At 37.2% G+C, this 16,827-nt stretch overlaps 1 protein-coding gene across 7 annotated transcripts in view; it reads left to right on the plus strand.

Annotated features, from left to right (window-relative positions):
- The window catches only part of LOC139936308 (synaptotagmin-16-like), a 55,964-nt gene that overhangs the window by 23,190 nt on the left and 15,947 nt on the right, over positions 1-16,827 (plus strand). For 2 of the 7 annotated variants that reach the window (XM_071931118.1, XM_071931134.1), the window contains one exon: positions 779-826. The exons of 1 other annotated variant lie outside the window; for it this stretch is intronic. In XM_071931118.1, coding sequence (XP_071787219.1) covers positions 779-826 — 48 coding nt within the window. Of the gene's footprint in view, positions 1-778; positions 827-3,512; positions 4,149-5,502; positions 5,605-12,332; positions 13,097-14,262; positions 15,111-16,827 lie in introns of those variants that run through there. 4 more of the 7 variants (XM_071931113.1, XM_071931149.1, XM_071931127.1 and 1 more) reach the window with 4 other exon arrangements.

The following is a 16,827-nucleotide window of genomic DNA, read 5'->3' on the forward strand; positions in this document are numbered from 1 at the left end:
GAGGCACTGCCTCTAATAGTATTTATGATAATGGATAGTTATATAGTGCTGGTATCTAAATGTTTTTACATTTGTGGCACATAAACGTGTTACCATATTTACTGAGACTTTTTTTTTCAGTCCTTAAATCATCCTAGCTCTATGCTTTAAAACCAGCTTTCTCGGAAATATGCAACCTAAATCAAGTAAAATTAATAACAAGACACTTACATGTAGGTGCATTTTTTTGGGTTGTAAACAACAACTGTTTCCGTCATTGTCCCGGGATAAACCAATGGCCAATTCAACTGAAACAGTTGGTTGCGTCTGCAAAAATGCACCCCCATGTCCTGCCCTCACATGTTATACCCATTTACTTGTGTGTGATAAGACGGTGAACTGTCTTGCTCAAGGACAAAAATGTCATGAACAGGATTTGAACCCACACACTGATAACTTGGCCATCAGAACGTTTGTCTGGTGCACTAGTGTAGACCGCTCAGTCACAATAACCCAGGTCCTATTCTTGGTAAACTGTCTTAAAAGTTTCAATTTGTGCTTATGGACCAGCAATATTTTCTCTGCCATTTATAATAATGAGTGACAAAACAAAATGGTAACGCTTGACGCGGGTGTGGTATATTGTGTGCACATTTTAAAATGCATGAGTCGTTTTTTGTAGCTTCATGTAAACTAGCCTATCCTCATTATGAAAGTTTATTCTTAAAAACTAATTATGGTTGATATTTTGTGTGAATTTATATCGTTTTCTTTTTTCCTTCCACCATTGCTACCTAAGACATACTTGTGGAACACGACGTTGATAATGAAAGCATGAGTTCTTTTGGTATGCATTTATTGGGTGTGATGTTTCTGCCGTGCTGTTCACTACTAACTAACTCATCATTGTAACTAGTAAAAAACATCAAGTAAATACCAGACTGCATAATGTGAATTGCTTTTATCCCTTAGGTGTAGGAACTTCAGGATATAAAGTAAAACTTTAACATATATTATGAATAAATTCTGCATAAAGTTAAAGCTGTTATTTTCTGAAGTTGTTTTGCAGTGATTGATACACAGCACCAGTACAAAAGAATAAGAAGATGTACATACCAGTAACATGAAGGTTTATTAATATTTTTGTTTTTTACCCATACACCGATGTGTGTTAGCACTGTATACTCAGTACTTTCCCGAGTCCTGTGAAAAAATATTATGGTTTATATGCCCCTTTCACATAAGATAAACTTCCCAAGAAATTAAATGGTTGACCTCTCTACACCTAAATTACTAACCCTGGCAATCTCCTGGGATATAGCAGTTTCCTTGGAAATAGCTTAGGGTTAATGGACATAACCTAGGGGTTAGCATTTTAAGTCCTCATTTTACACAGGAAAATTGCAGCAAGTGTTGCGGTCCTGCGGTTTATTTTCTGGAAATTGGCTCTTTACTGTGAAAAGGTCTTAATTTACACCAGAGCATTTGGACTGATACTTTCCCTGCACTATGTGATACTGTCATTTATTTGAATCAAGCTTTCAAACTTGTATGAACTGGACTGTCCGATGACCCTTAATGAACTTTTCTTGAAATCATTCATGCATGACACGCATTCCCATCTTGATCCCTCTAAAAAGTCTTCATTCTTTTAATCAGTTTTACAATGAGAGTAGCTCCAAACCCAGAAGCACCAAGGACACCAAGATAAATCAGTTAGTTGTAACAAGCTTCTTTCTAAACTCTGTTTTGTACACCCTGATGACACTATGCATGGTTGAGGATTAACAAAAGGACTCACAAGAATGAGTTGAGATTTGGAGTTTGCATCTGAATGACCCGCCCACTGAAGGGCAGCTCCTGTGGTTTGTGACTTTATCTGGTAACTTCTACCCGGAAAACAACTTTACAAGGCTTGCTTCCCAATGTAAATTATAGTCTTTTAAAAGGCTTGCTTTGTTACATGGCGGAGCTGTTGGGTGTGGCAAGGATCCAAGAATGTGTCTGCTTGTTAGGATCTTCTATTACAAGTCTGATCATATCATTAATGATCCTTCCTCAAAACCCCTTAAATCCTGTTTACTTTCAAGAGTCTGATTATTTTCAGTGTTGCATTGGCTGCTTCAGTAGTCAGTACCACTAAGAACATGAAACCATGATGAAACTAACTTGTATTTGTTTTTTTTACAGACAAATACGTGTAATGTAGACCAAATCTTACTGTATCTTCATTTGTAATCACTTTAACTATGAAGGAAGTTATTCAGTCACACAAACTATTACTCATGTTTTTTTTTTCCAGACAGACATGAACAGTATTATTATTTGTGTTATTTTTTTTACAATTATCATTATTATTATTATTATTTAACACACTATCCCTCAGTGGTTTCTCATATTTTGAAGAAAATGTATGCATGCTACTTGGACCATTGAGGTAGAAATGCTTGGACGATGTTTAAACCCATGATCCTTGCATCTCTTGACCACTAGACAATCAAGCATAACCATGGCATAAGTATCTTAAGTGGAAGGGTTCATTTCTTCTCTCTTATTTCATGTACAGCTGTTGCTTTGGCATAAAGTTAATCATTAAAATCCTGAACCTAATCTTTAACAAGGTGTGGATTATTAACACTTTTGCGTTTACTTTTTGCTTAACTCTTTACTATGATCATACATTCAGGGTTTTTTTCCACTTTCTTCCTGACAAAATAAACAAATATTTATTATTAAAGCATTAACATAATCGGGTAGTTTACCATGATGCTATTAACTTGAAGTCTTTTGCAAACATTTCCAGGGTGTTGCCTGTGAGTTGAAATCAATTGAATTGATCCTGATGAGAATGTGTTCGTTTATCAGTCATTTTCCCAATCACATCAGGCAATATTGATCTCGTTCAGCTGTCTTGACACAGTTGTTTTCTCTCTTGGTAGTCTTGGCTCCAAGACGTTTGTTTGTTTGTTTTTCCTCCCCACAAGTAAAACTGACAAGTCTGCCCTCAATGCGAGCCTAGTTTCTGTAATATAAATCAACTCGTTCGGACTTGAATTTAACTTGAATTTGGTTGTAGTATCTCTAATGGATATTGATTCACTATTGATTCCCAATGGACTTCTATTCGATTCTTGTTGACATCCACGTTACGTAACACTGTTACGGTTATGCTTTTATCGTGTAAATTGCTCCCTCTGTTGTTGGAATTCTTTTTAAAGTGCAAAAGTGCTTGTGAAATAATCATGGATAGTAACATCTTTGAAACAAGGCAACTCGCGTGGCTTTGAAAAGTTGCAGTGTTAGATCTTCTGGGATGTCCTGGTGCCACGTTTCTGCATATAGGATTGCACACTTTGAGACCTCTTAGGAAGGACTGTGAGGCCATTAACTATTTTTTTGCATTTGAGACCTTGTGTAACCATCCTCCATGGTTCCATCTACTTGTTTAGTGAGGCATGGAATTAAAGCCAGAAACCAGACTCATGCATAATTCATAACTTGTTGGCCTTTGTTCCCATTTGTCAATTGATTTATTGTCTGCCTCTTCAACTCCAGCACATGAGTACAATGTACCAGGCATGCACTAGTTGCTCTGTGGTTTGATGATATAGGTCTGCATGCAACAGTATGTCTATGGTGTGTTATGCACATGTAGTAGAACCCAATTGCTTTTAGTAAACACTCCCAGTGCAAGTCCATGTGGACCGGTCTTTCTCTTGCTGGTATCACCGCACGCCATGGGATTACGGTTGTGATTTCTTGTTGATTTCTCTGGAGAGGACATCCACCGCCAGAAACGACCATGTTGGACATGCTTACAGACTGGTTTGGCGAAGTCGTCCAGTCTATGTCTTCGGATGCACGAGTTGATCTACAAGTACAGCATGATGTAGAGGAAGCTAAAGAGAAACCAGTCTCTAATAATAATAACAATGGGAAGATTGGTATTGATAACCCCGGACTAATATTGGAAGAACTCGAAGACATCGATGGAGAAGTTACTGTCGTTAGTTGGTCATGTCAGAATGAAGTGACCGACGATAGGTCGGATGAAGTTGATGCCTGTGAACTGGATGATAATCCTATAACTCCTAGTGAACTTGAACCACAGACTCCGACTAAATATTCATACAAAATACCTGGTTGGTTTGATCCAACTAATAGTGAGGGTAAGTTCTGTGATAAAAAAATAACTTGAGGTAAACATATAAGCATCTAAAAAAATATATCTACATATTAAAATGCAATGAAAAAGTAAATTAGTAAAAAAGTAAAAAAGTAAATTAGTACGTATAGCTTATATTCCGAAACAATTGTTTAGATACATGTTTTTAAAAGGTTAGTATTTAGGTTCATTACTAGTGGCTGAAAATAAAGGCAACCCTTGGAAAAGACCAATTGGATTTATCATTTGTACAAAGGGGTAAAACTAGTTTCCTGTTGCTAAAACTTTGTGTGCGAAGGGAGGTTTGTGGGGGTGGTATGTGGACATGCATAATGCTTGTGTTAGTGCACTATAAGTGAAAAGTAGACAGGTATGCTGCAATTTCTGGTGCAATATAGAACATTGTATTAGATTTAGGTTAGATAAGATGGGATTAGGTTAGATTACATTAAATCAGATTAGATTGGATTGGATTAGATTAAAACTTTTTGATCCCCTACTGCAGTATACTGGGGATATTAAAATGGATTTGACAAAGAACTGTATACAAAATTATCTGTAAACAAAAGGATTTACAAACAGGGTAGTTAAATGTTTTGGTGATATTGTCCTTAATTTTTTTCCCCTTTTATAGTTAGGACTATAACCTAAGTAATAACAATAACAATGATAAACTTAAGTGTGTAGCATTTTTTTACCATCAACAAATTGGCACATGTTTTCATAAATTTTAATAGTTTTGTTTATAGATTTAAAAATTTAAAAAAATCAAAATTGTAAAAAGCGCCCATGTCTTCATTGTGTTTGAACTGATTTATGAAACGCAAATGTAAAGTTACAAGTGCAAGCAATACTAGCTAAAATTACTACATCTATATCATAAACAATAGCCATGATATTAATGATGATTTGGGTATATTCAAATTAGCATACACAGAAAGCTACATTAGGGTTTACAGGCCTACTTTATTGCAGAACTATGCGTTTATGTTGCCTTGCAAAGTGTGTGATTCTACAATTTGTTAGTTCAGAATTAAACTGTAAGCAGGGACATGAAAATATACCTGGGTTTCTGTTGGTAGTTAAACCTAAAAAAATAACATAAATAAAACAATACACTTTGCTGAACCAGGGGTTTTATGATGCACTAAAAAAAGAAGAAATTATTAGATAGATGAATAAATGTTGGACAGCAGTAGTAGAACTTAAATTCATTTTTATTACTGTATGTATTTAGGTATATAGTATTTACTGTCAATCATTGGTTGGGTATTGGGATAACTTACCATTGAGTTTATGAACCACTGCAGTTGGTCATACGTGGACGTAACACCTCAGTAAATGTACCTCATTTTCAGGTCAAAGTCAGCAATATGTCTCTGTTATGAGTGGTGTTTCTCTGAGACCTCAACCACAAAATGATGGCATTTGGTATAGCAGCTTTGATGGACAAAGTAATGGTACGCTACATGTAGATTTCAAATGGTGGTTCTCATGGTGTATTAACATTTAACTCTAACCCCCAAATATCTTTGCGGAATTTGTCCTACAATCAACAACAACCCTCAGCAAATATTATTTTATTTTAATTTATTTGATAACACATCCAACAGCACAGTATGAGCTAAAAACAATATGAATGGGAAAGGAGAAGAAATGTTCAGTTTTATATGTGGGACTGAAAACCCAATCCACATGCAAGGCTCCGGTCTAAAGTGAGTTTCTAACCAGGGTCCACAGGGGTGAAAGGCAGGGGAAGAAACCACTGAGCCAACCTGATCCACTGATCTGAGTTGAACTTTTCGACTTGTTATCAGACCAAAAAGGACAAAATTGGTTTATGAGCGAGTGCTACAATAAATTTTAGGTTGATGTTTGTATACCTGAATTGCCTATTTATATTGATCTCAGAAAGTCTCATTTCATGTTAACCTAGATTAACTGGTGGTGGAAACTTAAGTCCTGTATACTTAATGATATTTTGTATAGCGTATTGTATGTTATGTTCCTTATGGAATAAAAGTAGACATCAAATCAAATCATTTTTCACACTAACATACAACATGTAAACACCAAACTAATGATAACAGCACTAAAACTAGCACAATGTATTTTGACAGTTGTTAGTTCTCAAGTTGAGATGATGCATGTCTAGAAAGCACAAAGTCTGATGTACATAGTCTCTTGACTATCTTTCTTCACTTTTTGAAATCCAAGGCTGCCTGTAGTCACTTCCAAGCTATAATGCTATCTCCCTCAAGGTGAACAAGCCATGCAAACTCTAGTTTGTGACACGCCTTTTCCTCTGGAAATGGTCTTCCCGGCTCCATTCAAGGTTCTAAGACTGTTTTGTCTCAAGGGTCTCAAGACTCACTTGTTCTCCATCTTGTAGCTGGTTGTCCCCCTTAATTTTATCTTCTTCCTGAAGCGCCTTGCATCCTTTGGCAATTTTGCGCTATATAAATCCTATGGTTATAACATTGTACTATATTATTAACACTTATTTTATACACATTTGGTCCCACATGTTCATGCATAATTGGCACACATCGTATGTAGGTTGGCACATGTCACCATTATGTACCAAATGTTAGTCACAACTTGTGTTAATAATTACTTGATTCTACTTTGATTCTACCTACCCTTGAGTGTTGTTTGGTGTTTTGTAGTGACACAAAATATGCCATATCATTTTTTTAGGCATGATATTCTTTCTACTTCAGTCTGATTTCCGATATTGGGGCCCTTGGAAAATCAGGAAAACTTTGACTTCTAAAAAAGTCTGTTTGCCTTCACCATAGGTATGTAAGTCAGCCCAGTACTCAATGAAGTTTTTGTTATGTTTCAAAGAATTGCATTTATCAACTTGTTAAGAAATAGACTAGGCAGCTTAAGAGGCATTTTAAGCCAATTTCATCAAGAGGTAACACAGACATCAACAAGATGTGTAAACAGAACCTACTCAGGGAAGAGCTGGAATGTTGTCATGGTTATTTGCCATTTGCTGCCTGTAGATTATTTGCACACATCAGTGCCATCACTGTCACTTTTAGGAGAAGTGTCAATGTCATGGTCATTTAAACATTGGTGTTACTGTCAAGAGAGGACTCTTCAATGCAACTACATAACGCCATATTGATTGATTGATTGATTGATTGGTGACAGTATCAGTGCTGTTTTTTTGTCACATGTTGTCATTGTCATGGTTCGGTGTCTGTGGCACTCTTCAATACCATCTTAGCCACTCATCAAGACATTGTAACTTCAGCTACAATGATATTTTACATACAGTAAGAAGCACTAACATCTGTCAGTAAATTTGGTGTACGCACCACCAATAAATGTTTAAATTTGTTGAAAATGAATTTTCTTTATACGATTTAATCTAAAAATTGAGGGGTCTATTGTATTTCACTTCCTTGTTTAATTTCAAAAGGAGTTGATGATTTCTTGCAATGAATTGTAGCATCACACCAAAGTTGCTATTTGTTTGAGTATTTCCCGTGTTTCCATGGTGATGTGGTGTGATCGAACCCACCAAGGTTGAATGTGGTGGTGTGAGGTATCATCATCCCATCCTAAGTCCGTCAACGATTTTATTTTTTTTCTTGTACATTTTAATGCAGCAGCTGTAGTGGATTGGAAAACAATAGAAATTATTGATCGAAGGTCATGAACAAAAGGTCCATCAACACATTCAACTTGTTTGGTCACGTTCAAAATGCAGGGATTTGCAGGGAGTTGTCATGTTACCATTGTTTCATTTTTACACCTCATCAGTGTGCCGAAAAAAGTCTTTCCAGCATTATCGTGTTATGTCTGAGCCATTTTGTGTATAAATATTTGAGTTAGTACGGGGGAGCTGAAAAGATTTCTGAATCGGATCGTTGTGTTGTGTTGAAAGATGTTTTCAATGAAGTCAGTGTAAAGAGGACAGACCATTTTGCTATGGCGCTGGATCGCTTCAAGCAGTGGATGGACGATAAATTGAACAGTATTTTTGGCGATGAGGAGGAAAATAGCGCAGAGGGGGATGCCCTTAAGACTGATGAGACCGACGCTGGAGAGACAGGGACAACAAATAACATTGAGACGGGGACCACTGACAAGGAGGATGGGGAGCAAACCAAGGATACCAAAGGGCTGTCGTCATTGCTTGCTTTACCTGATTTCTTACTAAGGAAAGGAGAGAGCACGAAGGATTTGGATTGTAGTACAGATCATGATAGCGGTACCTGCATGTCTGAAGGTAATCATTGGGTTACATTTGTATCCGGAATGTCTTTACTTGAGTCACTGTTTCATGGTCTTCCGACTCGATGGATACTCAAACTTGGAGCAGTGAATGATTTCCCTTGTCTAGCAGAGCAAAATGCTACTCAAATATCATCATTTGCTACTCAATATTACCATTCAGTGTGCACAAAATCTGTTCACGGGAAACAATTTGCTATGCAAATGTGCTGAGTGAAATTGTTAACAGTGGAGTTTATCTATCAGACCGTCATCTATGCCAAATATGCGGTTTGCCGTGTGTTACTTTGGTCCCAAAAAGTGTTCTGCGGCTGATACACCTTAGGGCGTATGTGGTTATATGGTTATAGTAGTTATTATAACTCACACATAAGTTCTTGATCGCGAGCCGAATTCTCACTGATACATTCACTATCACAAACATTGCAGATGCTATTTTTGTTTTACTCAGCGTGCATACCAGTATTTATGCATAGTAGACTGTCGCTTGTGCAATAGAACACTAACTGTGCAGTTCTACTTAAAGGAACACGTTGCCTTGGAGCGGACGAGTTGGTCAAAACAAAAGCGTTTGTAACCGTTTTTTATATAATGCATATGGTTGGAAAGATGTTTTAAAAATAGAATACAATGATCCACACAAGTTTGCCTCGAAATTGCGTGGTTTTTCTTCTACTGTGCGAACTAACACGGTCAGCCATTTATGGGAGTCAAAATTTTGACCCCCATAAATGGCCGACGTGTTAGTCGTCGAGGTAAAAGGAAAACCACGCACTTTCGAGGCATGTTTGTGTGGATCATTGTATTCTACTTTTACAACATCTTTCTACCCATATGCATTTTATAAAAAACGGTTACAAATGCTTTTCAAAGACCAACTCGACCGATCCAAGGCAATGTGTCCCTTTAAGTGTGCAACTGCACTTTATGAAGTGCTTTAAGTACCGGGCACAATTGTAGTTCATACATACAAACATCCCCATACCTTAAGGTGGTGCTCACATAATCATCAGTTTGGGTTTCACAGAAAAAGATGGTATTATTGTGCCAACAATATGACCCAAATATTCAGATTTAAAGCCATTGGACCCTTCGGTTCAGAGAAAAAAAATAAAAGTTCACAGATTTACACATAACTTATAGAGTTTACAGAAGGCAATGGTGAAATACTTCTCTTGAAATATTATTCCATGAAATACTTTACTTTGTGAGAAAACAGCAAAACTATATAAATTACGGATTTATTTTAAACAAATGTCATGACATGGCAAAACGCGCGGAAACAAGGGTGGGTTTTCCGTTGTTTTCTCCCGACTCCGATGACCGATTGAGCCTAAACTTTCACAGGTTTGTTATTTGATGTAGAAGTTGTGGTACACAAAGTGTGGGCCTTGGACAACACTGTTTACCGAAAGGGTCCAATGACTTTAAGTTTGATATAGCTTTTTTTATAGGTTCAAAAATTTAAATCTGCAAATAGTAAGTGGTATTAATTGAAACCCTCAACATTTATTAATGATAGCTCATGTCCGATAGCCATTTTAAAATAAGCGAGTCGCATGTATTTTGTGAAATTTCAATAGCATGTATGCAACAGGTTTGGTTTTGGTTAGTTTTTAAAAATATTTTTAACAGCATCTGTCAAAATTCATTTGTAGAAATAATTTGATTTCACTCAGCAAAAATTGGGTTGTACAACTTCTTGACTAATTGTTTGAAGACTTGATTACAATGCTTTTGATTAGTTGATCCGAACAACAATGGTGCTAAAAACATTCTTAGAGATCAGCTTAAACTAATTTAACTATTTATCCTTGTTTATTTTGTGTTAAAATACTATTCAATCATAAAGTGCAAAGTTTTCTTCCCTTTGATTTTGTTGACATTTGATCGGGGAAAAAACTAGTCCACCAACCCTGCCCCCCTCACCCCAATTTGCCATTAGAGAACTGGTGTTTTTTCCCGCCGTTGGCATTGCCCTGCATGGTTCCCAGCACAGAACCGTGTAAAATTAATTTAAAATGGAATCAACACCGGAGTACCAGTGCCTCGCCTCATCAACGGTTGTAAAACCAGCCTGTGTTGTGACATAAAGACTGTGTCACAACACAGACTGGATGAAAGTTGTTCATCTTCATTACTATGCATTTTCCAATGTTTTGTTTGGATGGAGTCTGTAGTGCCACAGTGTTGTTTTGATTCCTAGGTGCTATGGGTCTTTTCGTGACACTTATGAAAATGTTGCGTGTTTTTTTTGGGTTATACTTTAACACAATTTTTTTTATAATCATACACTTTTTATAACGAAAGAACAATGTTCATTTTGTTTTTAGTACTCTTATCCTTTCTTTGGACTATAAATTCAAATACCTCATGGTTGTGCTAGGTATTAGAGATGTATTACCTTAATATATGGTACACGAGCCACAGAACCCCTTCCCCTTTTTGAGCCCCATCTTGTGGTCTTTCTATAACACTAGATAATCTGGCAATAGTGATGTGAAGGCATTGCTCATTGGTAAACGCACAAGGCTCTCTTGTTTTCTCATTGCTTGCAAGACCGAGATCATAGAATTGAAGTGTAGGAATGTTGGCCTTGTGGTCGTATGAAGCTGACTTTATTATGTTTGGCGTGCTTATAGGATCTGAAACTTACTCTATTGACAAACAAATAAACTGTCAAACTGCATTGCCATGGAGATAGCAGTGGTTAATTAATGTTACCAAAAGCCACCTAACCAACTACCTAACTTTCTGCCTAAGATCTATCGTTTTTTTCTTTATCTTTTGTGTATAGTTTTATAAACTATCTATACCTTTCTCTAACACCTTTTGTTTGTAGGTCAAAGAATTTATCTTAATTTTTACAGTTACTCCGTTATGAAGAAAAAAAAATTAAAATATGAAAATATTTATTATTAGTTTCTTCATGAATTAATTTTTTTTTTACCTGTTTGACTGTTTTTCTAGCAAAGTACCAATTGTTTTGTTTTTCTTTATTGAAATAACACCATTTTATTATAAATGTTTAACCTACAATGTATTCCACAGCTGAAAAACAGACCAAGCAAAATTTTCAAACCAGTTTTTACAATTAAAAATACAACCAGTCTCCATCATCAACAAACAAAATAACCTGGATACTAGTTGTCTTGGGTTTAAAAAAAATGGGGAGGGGGTATGAGTTGACTTGGGTTTGAGTTTGACCTGGGAATGAGTTGACTGATTTCCGCCATAAAAATAAATAACTATTGACGAGTCTTAAAGTTAGCTCATACATTTTTTTTTTTAAATAGTCTTAGAGTTACCAGCAACATGCTTCTTGTTCCCCGGTCTCGTCTAGCCAGCTACGGGGACAGGGGGTTTTCCCATTACAGCACCCAGGCCTTGGAATTCACTCCCTGAAAACCTCAGGAAAATACATGACATCTCCATCTTTCAGCATCAACTTAAGACACACCTGTTCACACTTGCTTTCCCCAACACTTGAGAATTGTCCCCCTTTCCATCTTGACCGGTGCCTTTGAATGGTTTTTCACCAGATTAAGCGCGTCTTTATAAATGCTGTGTTATTATTATTTGTTATTATCTTCCTTGTTTTGTGTATTGAACCAAAACTGCTACATGTATATGCATATTGTTATACCTCCATGTTTAACAACCAGTATGATGTTTGAAGTGAATTGATGAAATACCATCACAAATTCCTCAGCTGAGGTAATAGTGTGTAATTGTATGTCCAGCCATGCATGTGGGTAGTATGGTTTTTTTTCAGCTCCAAATGCTCAGTGGCTAAGTCTTTTATGTTACACCATTGAACCATGGGTCCTACCTCCATGGTTGAATCATACAAAGAAGCCCTAGAACTCAAGCTGGTTGAGTTATGCAGACGTTGCAGACCTTGCATACAGTGCAGATTTCTTCCAGCAACCCATTCAGCATATTGAATTACATTCAAGCATGTACATGTGTACTTCAACCATAGAGTTTCCTCTATATCTACCTCAATGCTTCACACACTCAGTTGTTGGTGCATGAAGGTCCCTTTCCTTCCGTATTGTTTGTTGACTGTGGCTCCAACTGTGTACACCAGTATCTCAATACATGTTTCTTGAGCTGGGACCTTCCTGCATAGCTTCATGGAGGCGAACACAACCAGGCATACACCATTGTTACATTAACTGGACTCGACGTTAAACTTTGTTTTCCTTGCTCAATGATTATTGGTAGTTCATAATACTTTGGTCTGCACCTTGGTGTTGAAGACTAAACTATAGTTAGAAGAGATGGGCAAGGCTGGGAGTCTATGCTGTTGCTGTAAGTCTCCTACTAAGGATGATGATGATGTGTTCTCTGTGTCTAGTGGCAGTACGCTGAAAGAAACCACACCCCTCCTGTCCTCTGCTCTAACCTCTGTATCCGAGCTGCCAAAGAGCGAAACCCACTCCCAGAATAGCGACACCAGCGGGAAGCCGGAGTTGCTGCTGCTTGCCAATGCTCCGGACCTTGTACAGACAAATTCAAACGATAAATCTTATAATAACGGCAGGGATGAGTTACGGAAAGATAACATCTATAACCAAACCAAAGACAATGGATCTTGGGGAAGTCGAACTAGGAATATTGATGATGGAAACAGTGATGTCTCCTACACATTTAAAAGGGTCGGTAATACTCAAAAAGCGACTGGAACAACAGGTGAGAAGACTCCTTCACCTTAATTTTTTGAGGGCAAGGGTTTTGACCCATTTCACCTGAGGTCATCACATTAATCTTGATTGTGTAATACTAAATCGATAATTTTCTTGGGTGTAAAAATGTGTTGCTTTTTTTTACACAAATCTGTTATTCTTTTTAGACTTTGTGACTGTTTTCTTTATATGAAAGTTTCGGAAAAGTTTCCGTATGGCGCCACCACTTTTTCATTCGATATGGAATAATATAGTATCTAATTTACCTCAATGAGAAATCCCTTTTTGTAAAAATGAGGTAAAAAGTGGTGGCGCCATAAGGTGTTTTTCCGAGATATTTTATTTGTGCTTCCTTTTTTATGTGCTCAGAAGCCCTCAATCATTTACTCGATATTAAGGGTTTTATTATTATTTTATGCACGGAGTCTATTACTACTGATATAAGTTCAAGCGATCCATATGTGAAGGTTACGTTCTGTGCAAAGTACAGTGATCCTGTTTTAGATGGAGTGTACTTAAAACTGCACCATATATCTTACGGAGAAATTGATCATATGTACACATTTATTTGTTTAACCCTTTCATTTACAAATGGTGACCCCCCCCCCCCCCCCCCCGGTAACATTTTTCAGATTCAATTTTGGGGGATAAAAACATCCTTTTCTATAATTGCATTACTTCAAAGTGTCATTTTTCTAAACAAAAAATACTCCATACCATCGAAAGCTGCTGAGTTTCTAGCCAACTAAATTTATTATTGCCATTAAATTTTAACACGAGTGGACTACACTTCCATAGTTTTTTTTTCAATTTATTGTTAATCTATGCACATGTACAGCATATCGGAACTGTTATACAACTAGTAAGTCACTGACTCAAATTACCATGTGATGTGGGAATTGAGTTATTACAGTGTTTGGTGACATTTTCTATGGTATTGGTGATATACCTTTTGCTGGTATTCAAGTCGAGGGCCATTGCATTGGCAACAACCCCGTGATAACTCTGCTGGTATATCGTAGAATTAACATTTATCGTGAGACAAAAACTGGGCAGTCTCTCTGTATTTTCATTTGCGTATGAAGAGTTTCCATGTATGGTAACTCTTAATCTCCAGGAAGCCTGCATTGATGCTCTGTTTGTGAGCCACTAAGCTTGAAATGTAGAAGATGAGACCTTTGTGTGACTGATTAGTAATTGATGGATATATCAGTGAAAAATGCACGATACATTTCCTGTGCGGAGTCAGACCAGATCCCATTGCTGGATGGCTGTAGTTATCATGTGTTTATTGTTCACAATTTGTCTGCCATTCAAAGGGTACAGCTTCAAATACTGCCACTTTAACGCTGCCACAATATAAGTCGTTCTGATGCCGGGAACTCCGAAACATGCAAGTCTCTGTTGTGTTGTTGGGGTATTCCCAACATCTTTCAACATAACATCATCAGTTCCAAGTTTCTTATGTTCTCAAGAACAAGCCTTGCCGGCAATAAGTCGATGGTCAGATTGAACCGATTTTCTCAGTGAATGTTCAGCAGCTAGTATCATGCCCATTGGATATTACCTTAGAAGGTACGTAAGTTGGTGTAGCTGCACTACTCTACCAATCAGCGAGACAGACTCGGAGCTCTCTTTCGGTGACCCCGTTCTACTGTTACGAGACTGGTGCGTGATAAATTTATCTGCCGAGTGTTCACCAGTCGTAGACGTGCATGGCTCTGCTAAAGTCCACAGTTTGGATGATCACCGATCTGACACAACCAGTAACCCTGAAATTATTCTGACTGGAACGGATGCATCAGTTGAATATCTGTATGCAAAACCTCTGAATCAAACTAGCAACTTGAGAAAGAGGACGCTTGAGGATTCAAGCTTCTCACGGTCAAGGCAACATCGAAGCGAACCCGGCCAGGGGGTTAACGAAATGGGCAGCAGGACTCGGTCAAGAAAAAATGCAACCACATTTAAGCCACTGGAAGAGGAATTCTTGTCGAGGGAACAGATCTACAGGTTGTATGGTGAGCTTGGATTTGAGTCATAATCAAGAGTCCTTACATTGTATTTTTTTTAATAAAGTAGGTACAGATAAGGAGCCACAGACTTATGGATGCACCGCACCTGACACAACGATAAATCACATATTGCAATATTATCTTTGATTTGCCATAATAATAATAATAATACTGGGATTTGATGTTGCACTTTATCACGCCCCTAGGGGCGTTTCAAAACGCTTATTGTTTGTTTTTCAACATGATAAGAGAGCCATGTTTTTTAATTTGAGCCCATTTATGTAGCACCTTCTAATGACGTACAAGGTGCTGCTCCGCATTCAGCAGCCACTACCAGAAACACTGGGGCAAACTCCTTGTCTTAATAAATAAATGTAACTTGGTTCTTTTACATGCATAATGTGCAATGTACAAAATGCCGCTTCACATGCTTTACGTCCCATAGGAAGGACAAATCAATACTGGTTTTTAAAGCTTCTTGCTTTGACACAAGTGTCAAGACCTGGACTCAAACCCACACTCTGCTGATCAGAAACACCAGAGCTTGAGAAAAAACCCAGATCATGGCCCATTTCTTAGAGCTGCTTAAGCATAACAAATTGTTAAGCATAAAACAATTTGACCTACCAGAATAAGGTAACCAACAAAAACACCCTGTGTTATACCTCCTGTGAATGTTTTCTTGCTTAAATGTTTGCTGCCAATGTTCTTAGATACAACTATGTGGGTGTACATAATTGTGAGTAACTTCTTGGGTCCATTTTATCTTTCTACACCAACTTTGGAATTTCTATAAGTCCTTTTTTTGGTTTCTACATGAAGTTTGTAATGTATTTTTTTAGCTCACTTTTTGGTCAAAAAGTAAAATAAATGCAAAAGTTTTAATTGTTAAATGATTTCTTTCAACACAGCACCCCTACAGCTATGAAATGGTAAAGCCCTCCGCCGCCCTCGGGTAAACAACTCCTTATAAGGGAATGCTGTGCGCATCGCACGTATCGCGTGATGTGGCACAAATGTTTCAGCCGTTGCTCTTGACCAATAGGAATGAAGAAACTGTCTTATAAGAACAGGTGCAAGGTCGCGTGTCACGCTCATGAATTAACACTTTTTACCGGTCATAAACAAAGGTTTATACACACCCTCGTGACGCGCTCTCCACCAATAGGAATATCAAAACTGTCTGAGGTATTTATGAATATATTATTCTCTTGTCATTATCAGCTTAAATATTTTTTCATTTTATTTTGACCAGCAAGTTTAAAACACATTGGAACTTTTTTAGGTTGAATTCACATTCATTTTGACGGTTTCATTATAATTATTTGCAACCACTCGCCATGAGTGTGTTTTATTGATTTGATAAACAAGTGCAGTTACATTACAACCAGCACATTGTGCTCATATTTCCCCACTTCTGTAAATGTACGTACTTCAAATTTCTTCGGTTAGCATCTGTAATAAAGAGTACTTTTTTAAGTCCCAAATCTCTTTTCTGCTTTGTGTTTTGCTGTCCTTGTTTCTTAACAAAATTTCTTGTATGAAAAAGTAAGTTTGTCTTGTCCCATTGACTGTATTTTCTATTGGTCTGATGCTTAAAAGGTTTCTCTTGCATAAACCAAGGACATGTATTCATCTAGTAATCTCAACATAGGCTAGACAGTTGAAAGGCGGTTTTGTAAACCCTAGTATGCAGCGCATTTTGTAACGTTTACAAAAAATA

Source organism: Asterias amurensis, chromosome 1 (assembly GCF_032118995.1).
Source record: "Asterias amurensis chromosome 1, ASM3211899v1".
NCBI classification, from domain to species: Eukaryota; Metazoa; Echinodermata; class Asteroidea; order Forcipulatida; family Asteriidae; genus Asterias; species Asterias amurensis.